Here is a 21,732-nt window from a genome sequence, read left to right as displayed (position 1 = left end):
AAATGAGCCTGATTTGCTTCCATATTTGAACTTTCACTGGAAATTTGAATTGAAGTTCTAAAACGTTCTTGAAAAACTCTGAACGTGATCATACTTGTTCTTTGGGTTTAAACTTAACATGAGTGTCAAACTTGGGTTTTTGTGAGCTGAAACTCAAATTTGTGATCCTGGAAATTTAAACCAACACTTACATGTAAGTTCTTTGTAGTTTTAACCCACATTCATGTTCTGGGAGTTCAAATGTAAATGTGTGTTTTTGGAGTATTACACAAAGTCTTGTTGGGGTTTCGATCCAGTTTTCACACAAGTTTAAACACACTTGAGAAGGTTTGAACTTGTGTTCTTTGGAGTCGTGTTTTTCGGATATTCAAACTTGTTTTATTGGTAGTTCAAAACTAAAATTTGTGTCCTGGAAATCTGAAATTCTGATTTTAGTTCAACCTCCATATTAGAAGAAGGATCTTGCCAAACCGGAGACGTTTTGAAGGTTTTGTCCCGTCCAGAATCAAACAAACTCAGTTCTGAAGATCTGACTTGTTTCTGTCTAGACTCGAAATCAGTCAAAGAAAAATGTCTTACGGAAGATTTCAGTTCTGGTAAAATGGTTCCATTATTTAAAAAACCAGGACCCAAAGTCAACTTTAGATCTTTAAAGTCCACAAAGTCTCAAAGTTCTGAAAATAAGATCCAGGTTGTTTAACAGAACTGACATAAACCAGACTGTAATGGTGACTAAATCCAGAGATGTGTTCTGTTTGTTCTGGACGGGTTCGGCCTCACTGAGCTTCTATAGACGGATGTTATGGTACAAATGGAGGATGACAAAGTCTCACGTTCCACCAGAGCTGAGCACAGAGAACATTTACAGCTTTTCACGCACTTTTTACAAACACCTGAACCGACCGAAGAGCTTCAAACCAAAGACAAATCACTCAAACTGTCATTTAAAATAAGTGTGTGTTGATGTAGCAGCTAAAGACTTCCAGCAAAAGAACTGTAACCACCAGAATAAATCACTATATTTAACTTTTTGTTCTTAAATTACCACTTTATCTCAAAAATAATGTGAATTTTCCTGATAAAATGACTTTTACTCCACTTGTATAATTATTGTTAAATTATTTGCAATATTAAAAGATTTTTTAAAAATACTTATATTTTCTCAAATTATTACGTGTTCTCTTAAGTTTTCAAAAATGGAATCAACATAAGAATCAGCAGAACGAAAAAACAAAAACATAATTTTAAACATTTTGGAGTGAAACTCTTCAGTAAACTGCAAAAAAGAAAAAAAAAAAAACAACCCTCAGTCCTAAATTCATTTGGTCTTCAGTCTTAAAATCATCTTTTGCACAGTTTCGCTAAACTTGTAACATCAGATCTTTAGTTTTTCAGTAAATTCTGACATTTCCATTAAGCAGTAAACAGGTTTAAAGTTACTGACAGAAAATAGATGATTTGTTTAGGCCCTGCTCTGTCAGATGTGCAGCTTGTAATTTGACTTTAGCTGTGGAACAATCCCTCTGCGGAGGCCCCCAGGGGTCATGTGGTGAAAAATCATACTTTTTTTTTTAAGATTAATTAACTGAGGAATCATCTTTACCCAAACCAAAAGGTTGAATACGAAGACACAATTAGCGAAAATGCGAGATTTGTATCAACTCTTCGATTATCAGTTAATCAATTTGTTGCAACAATAACAGGTTAAAAAATACATTCACCAATAAGGTTAAGCCAGAAAGGTCGTGCATGTCAGAAAATGTGTAGTGGATTAGCTGTAGTACCTGGTTGTTCCACCAGGTGGAGCCTCTTACTGTTTAATACTGTAGAGACCAGACGAGGTGTGGGATGTTGGTGATTTTCAGGTTATCAACTAACTGCATTAATAACTTCATGGGTTAAAAACACACCAGTCAATTAGGTTAAGAGAACATCATGCATGTCAGAAAATTTATTGTAAAAAAATGTCGTATTTTCAGCCAAAATCTGCCATTTTTTTCAAAATGGCCGACTGTGTGTCGGGGGTCCTTTTTTTGTAATTTTCTAGATGGCGCTGTTGAGCCATTTTTCTATTGCGGTGTGTATTTCCCCCTATTTATAAAATTTTTCGCGAGGTCTGATGTGTGTGCCAAGTTTTGTGCGTTCTTGAGTACGTTTAGGACCTCAAAAACGCGTTTCATTGTGACGAAGAAATTAGCATCGCAGGGTTTATTGATGCATGTAGTTCAATAAAATGTCTTTTTAAAAATTTTTTACATTAAATAATAAAATATCACAAAATAAATTAACAATTAAATAACATTTTCTACCACATGACTCCTGGAACAGAATGACTCGAGCTGAGGTGTTTTTGTTTTTTTTACAGTGCACGCGGCTCGACTGTCGAAAACCAAAGTGAATAACGTTTCGTGCGGCTGGACTCAGACCTGGTGGTGATCACAGCATAAAAACAACAACTCTGTAGGTTTCTATTATTGAGTAAATATGACTGAAGTGTGATCAGCTGTACAAACACAATCAACCGCAACACAACTGAATCTAGTGAACCGAGAAGAAAAGAGTAAACAAAACCTCTCCGTGTCTCTGAGCCCTGAGGTTTGGCAAAAGTGCTTCGTTGATGCGAGAAAGTCGACCAACCGGCTCGCCGTCGCTCCCGTTATTGCCTCGGACCTCGACCCGAGCCGACCAATGGGAGGATGGCTCTGTGGGGGGGGGGCGGTCGGGTCCTTCCTGAAAGCCGATTGGTCGGAGCAGTTCGATCCCAAACGCTGAGAAGAAGGAGGTTTTTCTGTTCGCTGATCGATCAGCTGATATCAGTCCGATCACGTTCAGTCGCTTTGTTAAAGGACCAAACCGCAGTTTTTACACATTTTCACCACATTTACTCCAACGCAGCGTTTTCTGTTCACATCCTTTAAATGTGGAAATTAACCTGCAGCTTATTTTCTGTTTAGTCTATAAAATGTAACCTAGCGTGACCTTTAAAGTGCTTTTATACGTTTTGCATCACATTTGTTGAACTTTCGATACATTTTTTTCTGCTAAGGTTCGTCAATCCAATAAAAGCTGCTTTGATCATTGATTAATAAACACAAACAATTCCTGCATCACATTATTTTGACGAAACTGACGAATGTTTTAAAGTCAAACGGGGCTTTTGTGTGACTTCCTGCTCATTCTGTATCTTGTGTTTGTCATTGTTTTGGTCCTCTGTGGTAGTTTTTGGTCAGTTTGATGATAAAACAATCGAATTATCTAATTGGTCCATAAAATGTGGATCAGTCTTTCCTCAAATGTTTGGTCCAAAGAGATTTAGTTTACTGTCACAGAGCTGGATAGAAACCAGAAAATATTTATATTTAAAAAGCTGGAATCACAGCGTTTAGACTTTAAAAATTAGTAAGATATAATTAGAATAGTTGGTGATTAATTTAACAGCTGACAGCTAATTGATTATTCAATTAATGGTGGAAAGAAACTGACAAAGATTCAGTGTCAGCAGTAAACGAGGTGAAACCCAGAAAAACTTTGGTTTAGTCCTTGAAAGCGATGAACCTCCTGCTGCGGAATAAAATACTGTGAGACGTTTTGATGTTCGTCAGCAAAGTCCTGAAAGAAAACAAACTGAAACTGAGACGTTGTTTGGTAGAAAACCAGCATCTACACTCTCATCCAGAACGTCCTCCGCTGTCCGTACCGTCAGTGAACGCATCGCCGCCCAGTCAGTGGAACAATGCAGCTGATAGACCAAACATCAGAGTGTCCGTTATTTCATGGAAAAGTGTTTTTACTTTCATGGAAAAATATATGAAATCCACAGGAGTGTAAACTCGGAAATTCAAGGTTCCACCAGCAGGAAAACTGATTCGGTGTCTCAGAGGTTGAACCGTCCTGGACTCAGCAGCTGCTCGTAAATGATTCAGGTTTAACCCTCGAAACCCCGAACAGCTTGTGGGCGCCACGTTTCTCCTCACTGTGGGTGGTTTTTCTTGACTTTCCCACAAGTTTTCATTTCATTTTGATTAATTTTTTTTTTTTTTTTAATCTTTTAGGCCTTTTTAGTCATTTTTTGACCATTTTTCATCTATTTTAAAAACTGTTTTTGGTCTCGCTTTTTTTTTTTTAACTGTTTTGCATCCAATTTTTTTTTCCAGTTTTTAATCAATGTCATAAATCTTTTGCTGTTTTTTATTCAGTTGTAGATGTTTTTTGGTCTCTTTCGGTCCATTTTTCATGGTTTTAACGGCTTTTAATCCTATTTTAAAAGAGACAATGTTTTTTTTGTCTCTCTTTCGTCATTTTTTCAGAATTTTTTAACAGTTTTTCATTGAATTTTAGTTGATTTTTGTCACATTTCATTCATTTTTAACAATTTGTCATCCAACTGTATTTATTATTTCCTCTTCTTGCTAATTCCTGTGGCCGTTATGGACATTTTTGGTCAGCTTTTGGTTGTCAGTGCAGATGAAACAGGGTAAATGAGCCTCCTGTAAACTCCAGATTCATACTCCAGACATTTGATCTTCTGATCAGATATTTGCAGCGTAGCAGCTCGTAGCCTGAAGGATATTAAACTGGTTGGATTTACGAGAAGCTGCTGCAGCCTGATCCTGGGTAAACTGATGGATTCATCGGTTAACGAATCTTCTCATCTTCGAGAACATTTTCTCCACGTGTTGTTCGGCAGTTTGTCCTCGTGCAGCTTCAAGATCTGCTGACGGTGGTCAAGACGTTTTAATGTTGCATGACTCCTGTCGAGGTGTTTTCCCACTTGGCTGGTTCTTCAGTGGAAACTCAACAGTAAAAACGTTGCAGCTGATGATTATTTCCAGTATAAACAGGTTCATGTTTCTGCAGAAATCAGTGAAAAAACAAAGCCTGAAAATGCTTGAAAACTACAACAAGGAGAAGCAGCAAAGTTCTTACATCTGAGAAGCTGGAGCCCTGAAGAGTTTTGGCACTTTTGCATGAAATAAAAGATAAATTAATCATAAATTACTGATTAACTGCTGCAGGCGCAAGAAAAAAAACCTCAGAAATGAGCAGAGTCGCGGTTGAATCTTTGCGGACCTGCTGTACCTGCAGCCTCCAAACTCTACTCTCGAGATGTTTTTGTTAATTCTGCTTTCAGACGTGAACAGATTTGAACTTTTAACTCTTCAGCTGTACTTTGATTCATTCTGAAGCTGCACAGAGTCTGTTATCGGTGCTCACAAACTGCTTTTCGAGTAAAAACTGCAGCTTCTGTGATGAAAATCCTGGCAGAAGCTGACGGATGTCATGTTCAGACTAGTCAGCCGACCTGATAGGACTGAATCTGACAGTTTTATCCTCTTCTGTCGCCTGATGTGACGACTGTCCAACAGGAGCACAGAGACCGTGACCATGGCAACGGTAAAGACAGACTAAAGAGGCGGCCATGCTGTCTTCTCAATGCGACCAACCGTCCAAATGTAGCATGAATTTTAATCGAATTTCCAGGAAAACCAGACGAAGGAAACGCAGATTGACGCGTTTCTGTCCGCTGCTGCTCTGGTCAATAAACAGCAGGTGGCACCGATTCTGCAGTTAAACCACCACAGAAGAAGAAGACACCAGGAAGTCATTAAGCTCTGAAAGACAAACCCAGAGTGGACGCCGTCTGTCTGTCAGGTGTCGGATTGTCTGGCTTTTGATTGGACGCCTGTGTTTGGCCGATGATGCACGATCTGGTTGGCTGTTAAGATTCCAGACCTGCACCTCAGACGCCTCAGACGAACGTTTCAACGAAGACTGACAAACACTGAGACAAAATGGCCGCCACAGGACGAGGACGCTGGGACGTTTTGGTTGGCGGAGCTCTGAACGTACAAAATAAAAGGTGGTGTCTTCTCTTGTTTCAGGCAGATGATCAGGAGGAGGGTTGAAGTTTCGCCGTCGTCATCGCCGTCGTCCTCGTCGTCGCTGTCGCTCTACGTGTCTTTGGGCTCCAGCTTGCAGGACATGTCGAACAGCAGGTTCTGGTTGTCGATGACCTGCAGCTGCCGGACGTAGGCCTTCGTCTGCAGGTGAGAGGGGGACGTCTCTGTATCCATGGCTACAGAGTGAAAACAGAGCTGTAGGTTATTAAGGCACAGAGCTGCAGAGAAGCAGAACAGCCACAAGATGGAGACAAATCCACCACGAATAAGACGCAAACACAAACCTGTCACAAATCACGACATTTTTAAAGTCCTTTGCTTCTTGTAGATTTGGAGCACATTTTTGACGGAGGTGAAGCTGTCTGTGTTGTTGTCTTACCTAGCTGACTGCTCCTGTATCGTCTAATGATCCTCACCATCTCGGCCACTTTATGCTGCAAAAAGGCAAAACCACAGAAGAAGAGGAAGAGACGGAGACAGTTAGAGACACTGACGTTGAATCAGCTCCTTCACAAACTTAACCATGGTCTCAAATGGTGTCTCGTTGTGGTTGTTTTGTGTCTCTTTTTGCTGTTTAATGTGTGTGTGGTCAGTTTGTGTCTATGTCACACATTCACACTCACCATCTTCTCAAAGTTGACGAGTTCACCGTGAAACGTTTTACAGCTCTCGTGAAGAAACGTCAAGTCTGTCGGAGAAAGAAAAGATTCAGGTTTGCTAAAGTCACTAGGAACTCACACAAACACGATCATAAGTACAAATCAGCGAACCAAATAGAAATGGAATGACCAGAGACACAAAAAAACCTTCCAAAAAAACACACAATAACACACAAAACAGACACAAATTACAATAAAGCTAAAAAATGACTGAAAGAAGACAATCTTTGATGTTTTGCAGGAAAAAAACCCTGAAGTCGATCTAGTGCGCTGAGTAGAGCTCTTTGTTTTCACTAATGATCAGACTCGTCTGGTTGTTTTCCATCACTTCCTCTGGTTCACCACTGAGGGGCTCCATCGGAAACTGTTTTATCTAATTACATTTTTTAGCTGCTCAGTGATTTTTGTGGACATTTTGTGTCTTTATCCGGCTGTTGTCCACCAACAGGAGGCGCTGCAGGACTAATAACAGCTGTGATCCCGCTTTTCTAAAGAGGAAACCTCCATCCTCCTCTCTGTGTTACCAAGGCGACAGAGAGCTGCATGTGTGTCTGTGCCTTTTAACAGTAGCTGATTAGCCAGAGGTGCTAATTAGCGAGGTGGAGCTCACGTTGCTGCAGCAGCTTCACATCTGGTCCACAGCTGGAGTCTCAGAGGACCAATCACTGCAGGTTTATAAATAATCTGATCGACCAGAATCCGATCATCAATTAGTCTGTTTCTGGAGACGAAAGGCTAGTTTCTGCTAGCATCGCTAACTGGGTTAATCAGTGCAGGTAAAGAAAACGCAGCTGTCTGTAAATGGGGGAAAAAACAACAACAAACTACCAAGAAAAAACGGAAAAAAAACCCAAACTACGAAAAAAGACCAAAAATAGACAGAAAACTACCAAATACAGAAACAAACAACCAAAAATAACCAGAAAACTACCAAAAAAAAGATAAACAACTATGCCAATCAAACATGAATGATCAAAAACAACCAAAAGCAAAACCATCAATGAAAGACACGTACAAAAAGAAAAACTACAAAACAAGACATGAACTACAAAACATCTAAAATCATGACTAACTGGGTTAATCAGCAGTAACACAAACTGAGCCAGTAACTCAAACTGGATTTGAGGTGTTTTGGTTTCAGTTCGGTTAAAATAAGCTCAGATCTGTTGAACCTGCAGAACTTTAAGATGTTCTTCACCTTTGAGCAGCAGAGGAGTGAACGGGATCAGAGGAGGCCTCAGGCTGGTGATCAGGTCTCTGTAGGACTTATGGTTCCTGGACGGGTCCTAGAGAGCAGAGGATCGATACAAACCTGATCAATACAAACCTGATCGATACAAGCCTGATCAATGTAAACCTGATCAGCTCTGATCAATGACATAAAATAAACAATAAAACTCACCGCGATGCTTTCAAACTGCTGGAACTGTTTCCTGAACTTCCCCGGCAGACCCTGAACACACAGAGATCAATACGTTAAGTGATCAATACCTGATAAACATGACAAACAACATGGACAACAGTCATGGATTTATTGATACTTCTATCACAGTTTGTATCAATAATAGAACTGATAAAGAACGAGGCCCACTGATCACATACTGAAGGCAGTAATATAAAACAATGGATCAATAGATGCTGTTCTAAACACACAGAGCGTCTAAACAACGTACAAAGACACACAACTAAAACGACGAGACAAAATGAGCAGAGAGAGACGCACAATTATCGCAAAAACACAAAATGACCACAAGAAAGCAAAAACAAACACCAGAAAGAGACAATGACACCAAGCAACAAACACAGAGATGAAATCCTCCACAAAGAGAAATAAAATCACCACAAACAGATGCAAAATGACAACAAAGACACTCTAAATGTGCACAAGTAAATAAAAATAAACAAACACAAAGAAGACCACAATGTGTAATATTTAATGTTTGCAGCCTGATGCTGAGATCAGTGACTGTGACTGTAGTGGATCTAATGGTGGTGCTGCAGCGCCACCTTCAGGTGTTTTTTAAACTCCGTACCTCCCAGGTGAGTCTCAGCCTGCTGACGGCCGGATTGTCCAAACCCAGAACCACAGCGAGGAAGGAGAGAAGATCCTGCTGCTGCTTACAGCTGGAACACACAACAGCTTCATCAGAACAAATGAAACTCTAGAGAGAGAAAACAAAACAGCTCTAAAACTGAACTCTTCTTCGTTGCTCTGAGCGTGAACTCACAGCGCTGCGATCTTGATGAACTTGCGCAGCAGCTGGATCCTCTTGGGCAGCGACTGACACTGCAGGATCTCCGTGGCGACCCAGTGCTGCACCTCGCTGCAGCGCTGCAGGACCAGCTCCAGGTTCAGGGGGCGCCAGCGAGACTGCTCCCCATGAAACACGTAACACACAAACTCCACCTGACACCAATGAAGAAGAACAACAGCTGTTAAGACATCCATCCATCCATCCATCTATTGTCTATACACCGCTTAATCCTCACTAGGGTCATGGGGGGCTGGAGTCTATCCCAGCTGACTCAGGGTGAAGGCAGGGGACACCCTGGACAGGTCACCAGTCTATCACAGGGCTACACTTAGAGACAGACAACCAAGCACACTCACATTCACACCTACGGACAATTTAGAATCACCAATTAACCTCAACATGCAAACTCCACACAGAAAGATCCCGGGTGTCCTCACTGGGACACAGACCGGGGATCTTCTAGCTGCGAGTTGACGTGCTAAACACCGAGCCACCTTGCAGCCCCCAAACAACTAGTTCTTAGGAAATTAAAAAACGACAAAATAAATCGACAGATAAGTCAACAGTGACCAAAGACAGACGGAAAATAAGACAAAGAAAACCTAACAAATGATCAATAAACAATCAAACAGGCCAAATGACCCAGAAAAAAACTACCGAAAGTGACAAATGACCAAAAAACAGATGAAAAACTACGAAAGAAAATCACAAACGAACTAAAATATACAGATAAATTACCAAATAAGGACTTCAAACAATCAAAAGACTACCTTTGAAAGACAGACATGACCTAAAAACTACAGAAAAAGACACAATGACCAAAAACAGACAGAAAAAACTACCAAAGAAAGACAAATAACCAAAAACATGGGCAGATAAACAACCACAAAAGACACGACTGACCGAAACCAGACGGGAAAACTACCAATAAAAGAAACAACCGATCAAACAACAACCAAAAAAGCCAAAAACAGATGATAAAACTACTGTCAACGCTGGATTTGTGTCTCTGACCAGCAGTGTTGTGTAGTTGTGTGTGTGTGTGTCACTGACCTCGTGCACGCAGCTGAACAGCTCCCAGTCAAACACCACCAGCTGGTTAGAAACCTCCTCAGCTGACATGTCGTGTAGTTTGCTGTCTCCGGGACTCCAGTGGATCTCTTCAGGCAGAGGCAGCTGATGGACGAAACACCGATCGACTGTGAGCATCACACTCTGGTTCTACAAACAAGTCTGATCAGTGACGGCTGGCATCACTCTGGCTGTGTCTGAAATCATCCTCCCATCTCAAGGACTACTACATAGTGAACTATGTGGGGAGCCATAAACACATAAGACATAAACTGTAGTTGCTGTACAGGCCTCCATACACCAGGGGGCGCTTTCATGTATAATATATAGAGCTCATGTATCCTGTATGATTTCCATTTTTAGACTAAACATCTGATTGTTTTAAAGAAATGATTTTGTTTATTAAGGAAAAATTAAAAACTTATAATACTAATCAAATTATTGTTTTTTACGAATTAAAATGCAAAATAATTACATGTTTCATCTCAAGGATGATCATCTAATAAAGAACCTGTTTTTGTTTAATCGTTGTTTTATTGGCGATAGTTAATCGACCATATAAATCAGTCAGTGAGTCAGTTTGTTACCAGTGAGTCCAGTTCGGAGGCCTCGCAGGCGAACAGGTGAGTGTTGACTCCCAGCGTGGTGAAGACGGCCTCATCGCTCGGACGAAACACTGCTTTCTCTAAAAAGACAACACATCCGTTAAATACAGTGAAATGTTTCTCTGAGAACCAACCGGAACCACAAGCGCTTGTTTCTGCATGTCCTGACCTCCGGCTGACGTCACCGCCACCAGGATGAGGTTTCCGGGCAGAACCGGTTGGTCCTCGCTGTACTGCAGCTTCTCTCGGACCAGAGCCAGAATCTCTCCGACCCGGCAGGACAGCCGGCTCCGGATGGTCACGTAGGAATGATCCGGAGTGTAAACCCTGCAGAAGACTGGACACACAAACCACACATGAAAAATTGTGGTATAACCGTGATACTGTACCTTAAAGGAAGAACAAACATGTCAAGTTCAGACTGGAATTATAGTGAAACTGTGAACGTATAGTTGACAGGAGTCATGGGTCAACAGCTATAAGTTAACCATAAGCTAATATAATTTAGTGTAATTCAGGACCATTTGCATCATTCTCTTCAAAATTGCAGAAAAATGTCAACAAAGCAACAGATGCATCACTGACTGTTAAATCCAGCATTTCATTTGTTCAAAATTTGTTAGCTGCTACAAAATTTAGCCGCTAACAAGAAAAGCATAACAAGCATAAATCGATATTAACTTCATTAGCCTATTATGATGTAGCTTTTTAGGCCTGTCAGCTTAAAGGTAGTAAGGCTGCTTAGTTTTGAATTAGCTTCTGTGTCACCTCTGTTTAGAGTTAGCAACTATGTCCACTTAGCTTCAAGCTAGCTTCCAGGTCCCCTTAATGTTAACCCCTTAACAGTTAGTGTCTACGTCACCTACCATAAAATTAACCTCTCATTCTTGTCAGATTAAAATTAGCTTCTAGATCTATCGAGTATAAAGTTATCTTCTAGGTCTTATTAGCTTAAGTTAGCTTGTTGATCCCCTTAGCTTATGGCAGCCTTCTGGGATCCCTTAGCTTACGGTTAGCATCTGCGTCACCTTGCATAAAATTATTCTCTTGGTGAGTGTAAAATGAGCTTCTATTTCCCCTCAGCTTATGGTTAGCACCTAGGAGTTAGCTTCTGGGTTCTGTTTGCTTAAGGTTATCTTCTAGATTCCCTGAGCACTGAGTTAGCTTTCTGGAGCTGCTAGCTTCAAGTTAGTTTCTAGATCCTCTTAATTACCGCTAGCTTTCAGGTCCCTTTAGTTTACAGTTAGCATCTAGGTGAACATAACTTTTTGTTCTTGTTCGGTTAAAATTAGCTTCTTGATCCCACCAGTGTAAAGTTAGCTTTTTAGTGACATAGGTTTAGAGTTAGCCTCTTAAATTCCTTAGCTTACAGTAAGTTTTTTTTGTCAGTTTAGGCTACAATTAGCATCTAGTTATCTTAGAAAAAAGTAACAGTTAGTGTCCAGGCGTCAGATTATTGGTGTCACTGGTGAAGAGATAGTTATCTGGTCCCGTTAGCTTAAAGTTGGCTTCTAGCCGGTTGCTCTTGAGCCTAGGCTCAGTCAAACCTGGCTTAATACAGCGCAGACTGGTGGAGACTAGATGTTAACTAACAGGATATAACATGAAACTCAAATGGACTCTTAGTTGTCAGATGATGGATTGTTTTATCTTTTGAAGGCGCTCATCATGCTAAGCTAGGCTAACTCCTCCTCATGTCCTGCAGCTCTGAAGACATGAAAGGTGTGTGTGTTCTGGGTGTGTCGGTTTGTGATTTGTATATCCGACCACAGTCTGCAGGTGTGTTTGCATTTCAGCGAAGTGTGTATTTACAGATTACACAGTGTAGTACGACTGGTGTTGGTGCACGCGTGCAGGTGTGTGTTGGTGCACGTGTGCAGGTGTGTGTTTGTCGTACTCTCATCAGAGCCCCTAAACGCCTCCCTGGGCTGCAAACAGGCATCGATGCGTCTGAAGTGTCTGAAGAGAGGACGGACCTGCTTCTTCCTGCTTTCCTTCTCCTCATCAGAGCTGTGAAACACAAAAACACACACAGACACACAAAAAACACACGATTAAACATTATTGAAATGGCATCTGTACATAAAATATGCCAGAAATACAATGACGACATGCTAAATTTGTGATTAATATAAATCATAAAGACAAAAACACATTGTCCTGTATAGTGAATGCACTGTGTGAGTCTGAATTAAGGAACCAGTTGTGTGTTGTTGTGTGTCTTACGGGCAGTGTAAGATCTCGGTCCACCTCTGAAGTTTGAGGACGTCCTCGACCAGTTCAGGATACCGAGTCAGTTCCTGAACCGCACACAGGTATAGCTCCTACACAACCAGACACAGTTTAACATGAGCAACTACCAACATTCATATTAATGAACTCACTGAGAAAACAAAAGCTAACAACAAAAAAGTAAAATAAAATGATTTAAAGTTTGCCATATCAGAAATATAGAACGGTCCAATCATGCATCTTTGTTGTTTCATAGATTTATTAAAGTTCTTCTGGAAATATGACAAAATCTGCTGAGTCAGAAGTATACATAAAGAAATGCTAATACTTGGTGAAATGTCCATTTTCACCTTAGTTACGTTGTTTGGTTTCCATTCAGAGGCTTCTGGTTGTATCTTTGACCCTCCTCTGGACAGAATTGATGCAGTTCAACTAAATTTATTGTCTTTCTGACACAGACTTGTTTCTTCATCACAGTCCACAGCTTCTTGGTGAGGTTAAAGTCAGGACTTTGGGCAGACCAGTCCAAAACCTTCATTCTAGCCTGATTGAACCATGTCTCTACCACTTTTGATGTGTGTTTGAGGTCATTGTCTTGTTGGATCTTGAATGTGTCCAAGATCCAACCTTCTGGCTGATGATTTTAGGTTCTCCTTCATTATTCCATTTACTTTGTGTAAAGCACCAGTTCCACTGGCAGTAAAACAGCCCCAGAGCATGATACTGCCACCACCATGCTTAATGGTAGGTTTGGTGTTCTTGGGGTCAACCTCTCTCCGTCAAACATTTACTTTCATTGTGACCAAACAGCTCAGTTTTTGTTTCATCTGACCACAGAACTTTCCTCCAGAAGGTCTTTTCTTTGTCCACGTGATCATCAGAAAACTTCAGTCGAGCTTTAAGGTTCTACTTCTAGAGGAAGAACTTCTGTCTTCATGCAGCCTCTCAGCTCATGTTGATGTAAAACACTGACAGCTGTGTCCCAGCAGCTTCTGATTCATTGCAGATCTGTTTTTTGAGGATTCTTGGTTGACTCTTGCCATTATAACCAATTGTTCAGGTGATAGTTTGTGTTTTCTTCCTGATCATGACAGTGACATAACTGTACCATGCACTTCATAATGACAAGCAGCTGTTTGCACAGATGACTTTGTGACCTGTAGCTGCAATGAAAGGGCTTCAAGTGACTCTCCCGGCTTGTTCCAGTCAGTCATTTGGTTTTTCAGATCTTGGCTGAGCTCCTCAGACTTTCCCACTCCAGTGTTTGTGGCTGAACCTAATGAGTGGATCAAGTGGGCCCAATTTAAATGGGCTCAGAGGAGTCAGCAGCTGTAGTCGATCGTAATGACACAGGAGAAGTTAAGAGGCCATGAAGCTAAGAAAAATTGATGAACGTATGCTCATAATTCAAGTTTACAAAAGAATTTTAGGAAATCTATGAAAGAACCAAAACGCATGATGTTCGTTAAACTGTGTGTGTTGTTGTGTTGTACATTGTTGTGTTGTGTTATTGTGTAACCTTGGGGAAGCTGTTGCTGCGCTCTCCCTCCTCCTGCAGCAGCTCTCTGTAGGTGTCCAGGTATCTAAACGCCACATTCAGCACGGCCTGCTTCCTCTCTGCTCCGTCCATCATGGCTGCCTCTGCATCTTCATCACCTCCTCCTCCTCCTCCTCCTCCTCCTCCTACCCCCTCCCTCCCCCCTCCGTCTCCCTCCAAACTGAATCTGGAAAAAGTTGAGTTCAGGAAGAACCGAGAAGAAGACGTCTGCACAAACTGACCACGGCCACATTCACCGCACTGCATGCGACGCCATCACAACAAACACACACGCAAACAAATACACAAAACAGACACACAAACAAGCGACGTGCGGCTGAAATAAATCAGGAACAAACGTGACACAATAATCAGCAGTTTCAACCTCAGAGAGGAGCAGCAGCAGCAGCAGCAGCAGCTCGGAGACGCCGCCATGATGACCCACATATCACTGCAGACACACACACACAAACACACACATCTGTACACACACACACAGTTTTTTCCAGTTTCTGCCTCTTTGATTGGCCGATGACTTTTTTTTTTTTTTTTTGGTCTTTCTGTCGTCTCTGCGGAGCTCACATTTAGAACAACACTTCCCATGATGCTCGGTTACACTGTAGCACTGGTGCTGCTGTTATATATTATACATGATGACAGAATCAACGAGTCGTGAAACTGAACGCACCGCAACAAAAAGCATTTAATGGAACGTTTGACGAAAATAAATCATAAAAGAAAGTCGATGCTTTTCTGATCTTTCCAACTGTGTCGTACCAACAGAACACATTTCTGAGTTCTCTCTCCGTCTTCATGGTTTTTTTTTTCCACTGAGGTGCAGGAGCAAGAAACGCTCAGAAACTTCTCCAGAGGGTTAAATCTTTCTTACTAATAGACCCCTTAAAAATGATCACAGTCAGTTTTCCAGCTGCATCCTTCAGCTCCATTAAAGCTCTGATATCATGAGCCTGAAATCTGCCCGACAGGTTTTGACTTTTCCACTGAAGCAGCTGATTGGTTGTTTTAGTGGGAGGAGCTGATCTGTTTCTTCTTGATTGGAGAAAGTGAAAAGAAAACATGAAGAAGCTGCTCAGAGGCACAGCAGAGAAACACAAACCTGCGCACAACACGACGACGCTGTGTTTAACCAGCACGCCGAATCAAACACAATCGTTGCTGTTCACAGAGCGACACGTGTGCAAATCTGGGCATTCATTACGAACAATGGACACACAACACAACACAACACTGGCAGCAGGCTTAGAGGATACTGCTGCAGCAGGACTTGCTGGAGCCTGTCGGCCGTCAGGAAGATGGGATGTGTCAACATGAAGTCATCCAGCAGCGTTTCTGCACAGACACACAAACACAGACAGATTAGTACACACTGTACCTGAACACACCTCAGCTGCAGGTAGGGATTCCTGTGTGCACACCTGAACGCAGAGCTGCAAAATGAATTTACAGTTTACAACAAGCAGTGGGCGTCAGATGATTCCAAACTGTACCACCTCTCAATAAACTGCAGTATGTTTAAATTAAAGAGCACATCAACAATCAGGAACTAATTCTTTACAAAGACTGTATTAAAAGTTCAGGCCCCAAAGTAGAAACTCAGAGGGACCAAAGTGAGTCCACCTGTGACTTCCAATCAGTCTCACTGCATGAACATGGTTCTGAAATGAGGTCTTAGTTTTGGGCCTATGGGCTGTGTCTATCTGCATGTCTGCATCATGGCTCCACATGGAGAAGAACTGAACAGAGGAACTGAAAACTCTGAGACTTCACAAAGATGGAAAATGATCCAGGAAGATCAGTGAGCAACTAAAAATCAGTGAAACACAGTGTCAGCAGTAATCAGGAGGTACAGAAGGAGCCATAGTACCACTAATCAGAGCTGCAGTGGTCATCGTCCTAAAATGACTCCACAGACAGTGAACTACTTTCACAATCTAGCCGTGAGAAACAGACGGCAACTTATCAATGGAAACCAGAGTTTCTGTGCAGACAGTGTGAAGGACACTTCAGAACATCAACCTCTATGGATGGAGGATGAGAAAACATAATTCTGCTCAGAACAAAACATCCAGATGAAAGTCAGCTAAAGAACATGACAAGAAGCCTGATGAATGTTGGGAGAACATTTTGTGGTCAGATGAGATCAAAATAAACTTGTTCAGCTCAGATGGACTCCAGCATGTTTGATGTGAACCTGCCCAGGACCACCACAGTGAATAGTCCTGACAGTGAAGCACGGAGGTGGGAGGGTGATGATATGGGGCTGCACGAGTGCAAAAGGTGTTGGGGAGATGATGTTTAAAGGCAACCACAGATGAACCTGAAACAGATTCTAGAAAACAATAAAAATAGTGTTTAAAGGTCTGAGCCATAGTGGACAATAAAAGTAAGAGAAGAGAGAACGATGAAGAAAACAGAGAAGAAGAGCAGATGTAACTGCAGCAGACACGCTGCTATTGGTCCCAATCACTTGATCGATCAGTGAACAGGAGAGAATAGTAGAGTCACATGACGCTCAGACATCATCAATCCTATTTCTATAGCACACATTCACTTACACTAATCCTTATTCATGAAGATATCTAGTTATGAATGACAGGTTCCTGCTGTCACATGCTGTTCATAAATAACTTCTACTGTTCATATAAAAAATAAATCCAAATCGGTCAATACCTACAACAAAGAGACACAAACTGACCACTGACAGGCACAAAACGAGACAAAATGACCCTAAAACTAAGCTGTCAGTTTCAGAGCAAAGACTCTACTCCGAGAGTAATCTGATTACTCTAAGGTAAGGCTGACATTTAGGGATCCCTGCACAGAGGCTGCAGACTGTTAAATGTGGGTCACGAGGACACATTCAGCCTTGAAGAGGTTCTTCTTTCAGAATAACAACGGCGCAGCAACATTCGTCAGCTTTACAGGCAGAAACAAACACATTTTACTGGATTTGATATTTTCTAAAGAAGCACAAGAAGCAGCTTTTTCTTCTTCTGAAGCAGCTGCTGCAGCCAACAGCTGGAATTTAAGATGCTGAAGCAGCTCGACTCCAAAACCTGTGGTCACATTTACTAAAATACACTGCTGCTGCTGCTGCCGCTGTGTGTGTGTGTGTGTGTGTGTGTGTGTGTGTGTGTGTGTGTGTGTGTGTGTGTGTAAGGCATGCTGCAGTGGGCGTGGCCTGTCGTCGGGGTCCGCCTCTCTGCAGGCGGTTACCATAGAGACACCACGTTGCCGATAGTGAGAGGATGAAAAGGGAAATGTGAGAGAAGAAGAAGAAGAAGAAACAGTGAAGAGACACAACAGGACGACGTGTTTGTATTGATTTAAGAATCAGACTGATCAGCGATCAATGACATATCAGCTGTGTTCTGTATTTTAATGGTTCAGTTATGAGCGTCTCACTGAGTATTCAGATAATTTATTGAAGTAAAAGTACAAATAAATAGTGAAAAATACTCCTAGTACACAGTAAAACATATTCGGTTACAAGTACAAGGTCAATCAGGAAAATGTTCTGTACGAAAAACGTCTCCTGTGACTCTTGTATCAGACTTTTACGTCATTATTACTCATACATCAATATAAAGCCGCCATTTCTGCAGTTGGTGAATGTGCAGCTCATATTAACGACTCTGTGCACTGTAAAAAATGTACGTTTTCTTAAAGTTTTTAATTGTAGTTTCACCTGTTTTGATAAGTTGCAGATAACATCAAGTAAAATCAGAGAAAAAAAGTATTAATTTACATATTTACCCTAAAAAAAAGAGGCCAAACTGTAGATAATGTTCACCTGAAAATCTGGATTTTCACAGTGAGAACGTGAAAAAAACGGAGCCACAGTGAGCTAGAAGTGTAGCAGGAGAAAAACAGGCCCGAAGACTGCTGCTTGGAGTTCAGAGGGTTACAACTTTGGATTTTAGCATTATCTTGTGTAATTTGATGTTTAAGTTGTCCAATTGTCAAAATCATCTTAGATTTTTCAGTGAACAGTTGCTCAGACTGTTTTTAATACGTGATGGAGAAACATCCTCATTTTTACAGACACGGAGCCTGTAAGTTGAAAGATGATGAAACTGATATTTAAATGCAAACGGCGACACAAGCCTCAGCTCCAGTATTAAAAAAGACTCAAATCTGTGTGTTTTATAATCAAACACGTGCAGCGACTGCAGAAAAATCATCAGAGTCTGAGCAGAGAGAAAAGATGGCGAGAACACAGTGAAAGAGTGTGAACGTGGGAGGAGGAGGAGAGAAACCGGCTGAATCCAAATGGGATGGAAAAATCGCCCACAACCTCCGAACAGAAACACTGAAGGAGGATTTCAGTGACACAAAACACAGAGTTCTGGATCACCACAGCTGAGCACGACGACAAATGTTCACAGCGAGCTTCAGCTGTTAACGCACAAACCCGTCGTCTGACACCGAAGGCAAAGTGTCACCTGAAGGTCGGAAGAAGTTCAGTGATGGAGAACCACTGGTGATCATGACTGTAGCCACAGACTGATGTCTTTGAAGTAAAACAGCTACAAGTTCACCCCACACACTGTCTCAGAGTGCGTACTGAGCTGCTGAACTCTAAATTGCTGCCAAAAAGTTTGTAGTGAAGTAACATGTTTGTTGGTAGAGGAAGCATGAATCCATCGCTGCAGCACCGAGTAGTGCGCTTGTGTCACCACACATGCAACCTGCTGTGGTCGCTTCTGCTCTTTTTTCTACTTTTTAGCTTCATATTTCATTTTATTGTCCTATTTAATTTCTCCTATTTTTACTTTTTAGGTCATATTTTCTACTTATGTTTATCCATATGTTTTGTACTGTTTATGTTTTTAAGACCTTGAATAGGAGCAACTGTGACATCATTCATTCTGATTCTGTAACTCTGACAGAAGTCTGGAAACATCTTCCAAACACTGAAAATGTGGTTTTAAAAACACTATGGTGACTCTAAACTACAGCTGCAACAAACAATGATTTCCATTTTTTATGATTGTTATGATATTTAGCAAATAATCTCTATCTCAATATCAAGTTCCTGCTAACATAGCGACCAACACAATCTTGTTATCTTGTTTAAGCTAATAGAGGCTAACGTCTTGTGTAGGCTTGCATAGCAGTTGACACAATCTTGACATGAAGTTCCTGCTAACATAGCGACCAACACAATCTTGTTATCTTGTTTAAGCTAATAGAGGCTAACGTCTTGTGTAGGCTTGCATAGCAGTTGACACAATCTTGATATGAAGTTCCTGCTAACATAGCAACAAACGCTATCTTGTTATTTTGTTGATGTTACCATAGAGGCTAATATTATCTTGCTTAGGCTAACATGTGACTAACACTATGTTGTTAAAATTAATTTAGTCATATTATAATAGCATTATCATCTTGTTCAGGCTAACATAGCGACCAACAGCCTCTTGTAGTCTTATGTAGGCTAACATAGCAATTAACACAATCTTGATATCAGATTTCTACAAGAAAATAAGTAATACTAGCTTGTTTTCTTGCTAAGGCTAACATAGCTTGCCTAGGCTAACACAGAGGCTAACATTACCTTGTTTAACCTAATAAATAGGCAAACATTATCTTGCTTAGACTAACATTGTAACCAACGCTATCTTGATTACGTATTGCCTAATGCTAACAGCTAAATTTATCTTCTTTAGGCTAACATAGCGACTGAAACTACTTTGTCATCAAGTTTTGGCTAACATAGAGGCCAATATTATCTTGTTAATATTAACATCGGGACTAACGCTATCTTGTTTAGGCTAACATTATCTAACCTGGGCTTACATTGCAATTGAGACTATACTGATATCAAGTTTCTGTTGTGATAGCAACTAATGTCATCTCGTTATCTTAATTAAGCTACCATAGAGGCTAACATTATATTTTTTAGGCAAACAGAAGTTAATGTCATATTGTTTAGGCCAACATAGCAACAAATACTATCGCCTGTCATTTTGTTAGCTTGTTCAGGGTAACGACTACTAACTTAGCAACCAACAATATCTTGTTTATCAAGTACTGGCTAATGTAGTGGTTAATTTTATCTTCTTTGGCAAACAGAGCAACTAAAGCTATTTTAAATTTCAGCTAACACAGCAGCTACCATTATCTTGTCTATGCTAATGTAGCAATGACCTTTAACGTTAGTCTCCTTAACCCATGAATAAGATCTTTTGCTATTCAGTCGCCATATTTATGCCTACTCATTAATAGAGACTGAAGTCAACTTTAAAGTTTATATTTATATATTAAGCTGTGTGTGTTACCACATACATTTTTTTAGCACTGATTTGGTGTTTAGAATCAGTGTATTTCTGGAATTGTGTCTTCTCCATCACATACTGGCTCATGTTCTGCTTAACGACTGAGATCAATAAATCGTATTTTAATGTGGATTTGGTTTTAATGTGGTCCAGTTTTCCAAATTTCATGCAGAGTTTAGTTCATATTTCTGGGTCTGTGCTGATTTTCGGATACATATTTGTTAATCTGGATGCTTTCAGCTTTCATAAAAGATTATTCTGACTCACAGGACCCGCATCAGAAGAATCAGCTTCCGGTCTTTTGGAATAAAACAGTGCGAGTTTGTATTTTCCGGCTGAAGTTGGAGGATTTGAGTGTGAAGCGTCTAATTTGAGTCTCTGTGTTTTTTCCTCCCACCTCCTCTGCTCACTTCCTCCCACATCTCTTGTCCAAATGTCTCGCTGAGAGCTGGTTGCTATGTGAACAGGTGCTAAAGAGCCTCTTATGTATCTACATACAAACAGAAAAACAGTGAGTCCTGCAGCGACGTCTCCGCCGGCAGGACGAGGAAACCTGCTGCTGCCAGAGGTCGAGGAAGACGAGGAGGACGAGGAGGAGGGAGGTAAAGGTAAAAGCATCCAGAGGTAACCGAGTGGGCAGCTTCATCACTTCTCTTTCTGAGGAGAATAAATCATCCTCCCACACAGAGCAGCCTCTCGCTCTACAGTGCTTCATCTCTGCAGTGTTTTGGTTTGTAAAGTGGATTCACTGCCTGATACAGCAGCAGCCATGTTACAGCAGCTCCTCTCACATTAAAATGTTTCATATTAGTTTCTCAAAATGCATAATGTATCATTTATTTATCATAATTTATCAAAAAGTGCATCTGTTGGAGCAACGCTGCACACACAACAGTCATAAAGGCTAGCATTAGCAGCGAACGTTCTCTTGTTAAAGCTACCATGGCGACTGACGCCATCTTTTTATCTCATTTAGACTAACACAGAATAACAATATGTTGTTTAAGTTAATGTAGCAACTAAAGCTACCATGTTAAAGCTAACATAGCAATTAAGCTTCTGCAAACATAGCAGCTAAGGTTACCTTATTTATATTAGTTTAGCAGCTAACATAACTATGTTTAAGCTAAAAGCAAGAAACACAATCAATGTTGTCTTTGTTAGAATAAAA

General features: G+C 40.9%; 1 protein-coding gene across 1 annotated transcript in view; it reads right to left on the bottom strand.

Annotated features, from left to right (window-relative positions):
- Nucleotides 1-5,725: 5,725 nt before the first annotated feature.
- rapgefl1 (Rap guanine nucleotide exchange factor (GEF)-like 1) overlaps nucleotides 5,726-21,732 on the bottom strand; it is a 26,894-nt gene continuing 10,887 nt past the window's right edge. The window contains exons 3-16 of the mRNA XM_008300949.1: nucleotides 15,531-15,609; nucleotides 14,242-14,446; nucleotides 12,717-12,814; nucleotides 12,388-12,500; nucleotides 10,660-10,827; nucleotides 10,473-10,570; nucleotides 9,868-9,990; nucleotides 8,788-8,966; nucleotides 8,593-8,683; nucleotides 7,962-8,012; nucleotides 7,758-7,845; nucleotides 6,524-6,588; nucleotides 6,280-6,334; nucleotides 5,726-6,076 (exon numbers count right to left, since the gene is read on the bottom strand). Of these exons, the coding sequence (XP_008299171.1) occupies nucleotides 5,952-6,076; nucleotides 6,280-6,334; nucleotides 6,524-6,588; nucleotides 7,758-7,845; nucleotides 7,962-8,012; nucleotides 8,593-8,683; nucleotides 8,788-8,966; nucleotides 9,868-9,990; nucleotides 10,473-10,570; nucleotides 10,660-10,827; nucleotides 12,388-12,500; nucleotides 12,717-12,814; nucleotides 14,242-14,446; nucleotides 15,531-15,609 (1,538 nt within the window). The 3' untranslated portion in view covers nucleotides 5,726-5,951. The remainder of the gene's footprint in view (nucleotides 6,077-6,279; nucleotides 6,335-6,523; nucleotides 6,589-7,757; nucleotides 7,846-7,961; nucleotides 8,013-8,592; nucleotides 8,684-8,787; nucleotides 8,967-9,867; nucleotides 9,991-10,472; nucleotides 10,571-10,659; nucleotides 10,828-12,387; nucleotides 12,501-12,716; nucleotides 12,815-14,241; nucleotides 14,447-15,530; nucleotides 15,610-21,732) is intronic.

This window comes from Stegastes partitus, unplaced genomic scaffold, assembly GCF_000690725.1.
Source record: "Stegastes partitus isolate 25-593 unplaced genomic scaffold, Stegastes_partitus-1.0.2 Scaffold1611, whole genome shotgun sequence".
Classification (NCBI taxonomy): Eukaryota; Metazoa; Chordata; class Actinopteri; family Pomacentridae; genus Stegastes; species Stegastes partitus.
This window is presented reverse-complemented; position numbering and strand designations above follow the sequence as displayed.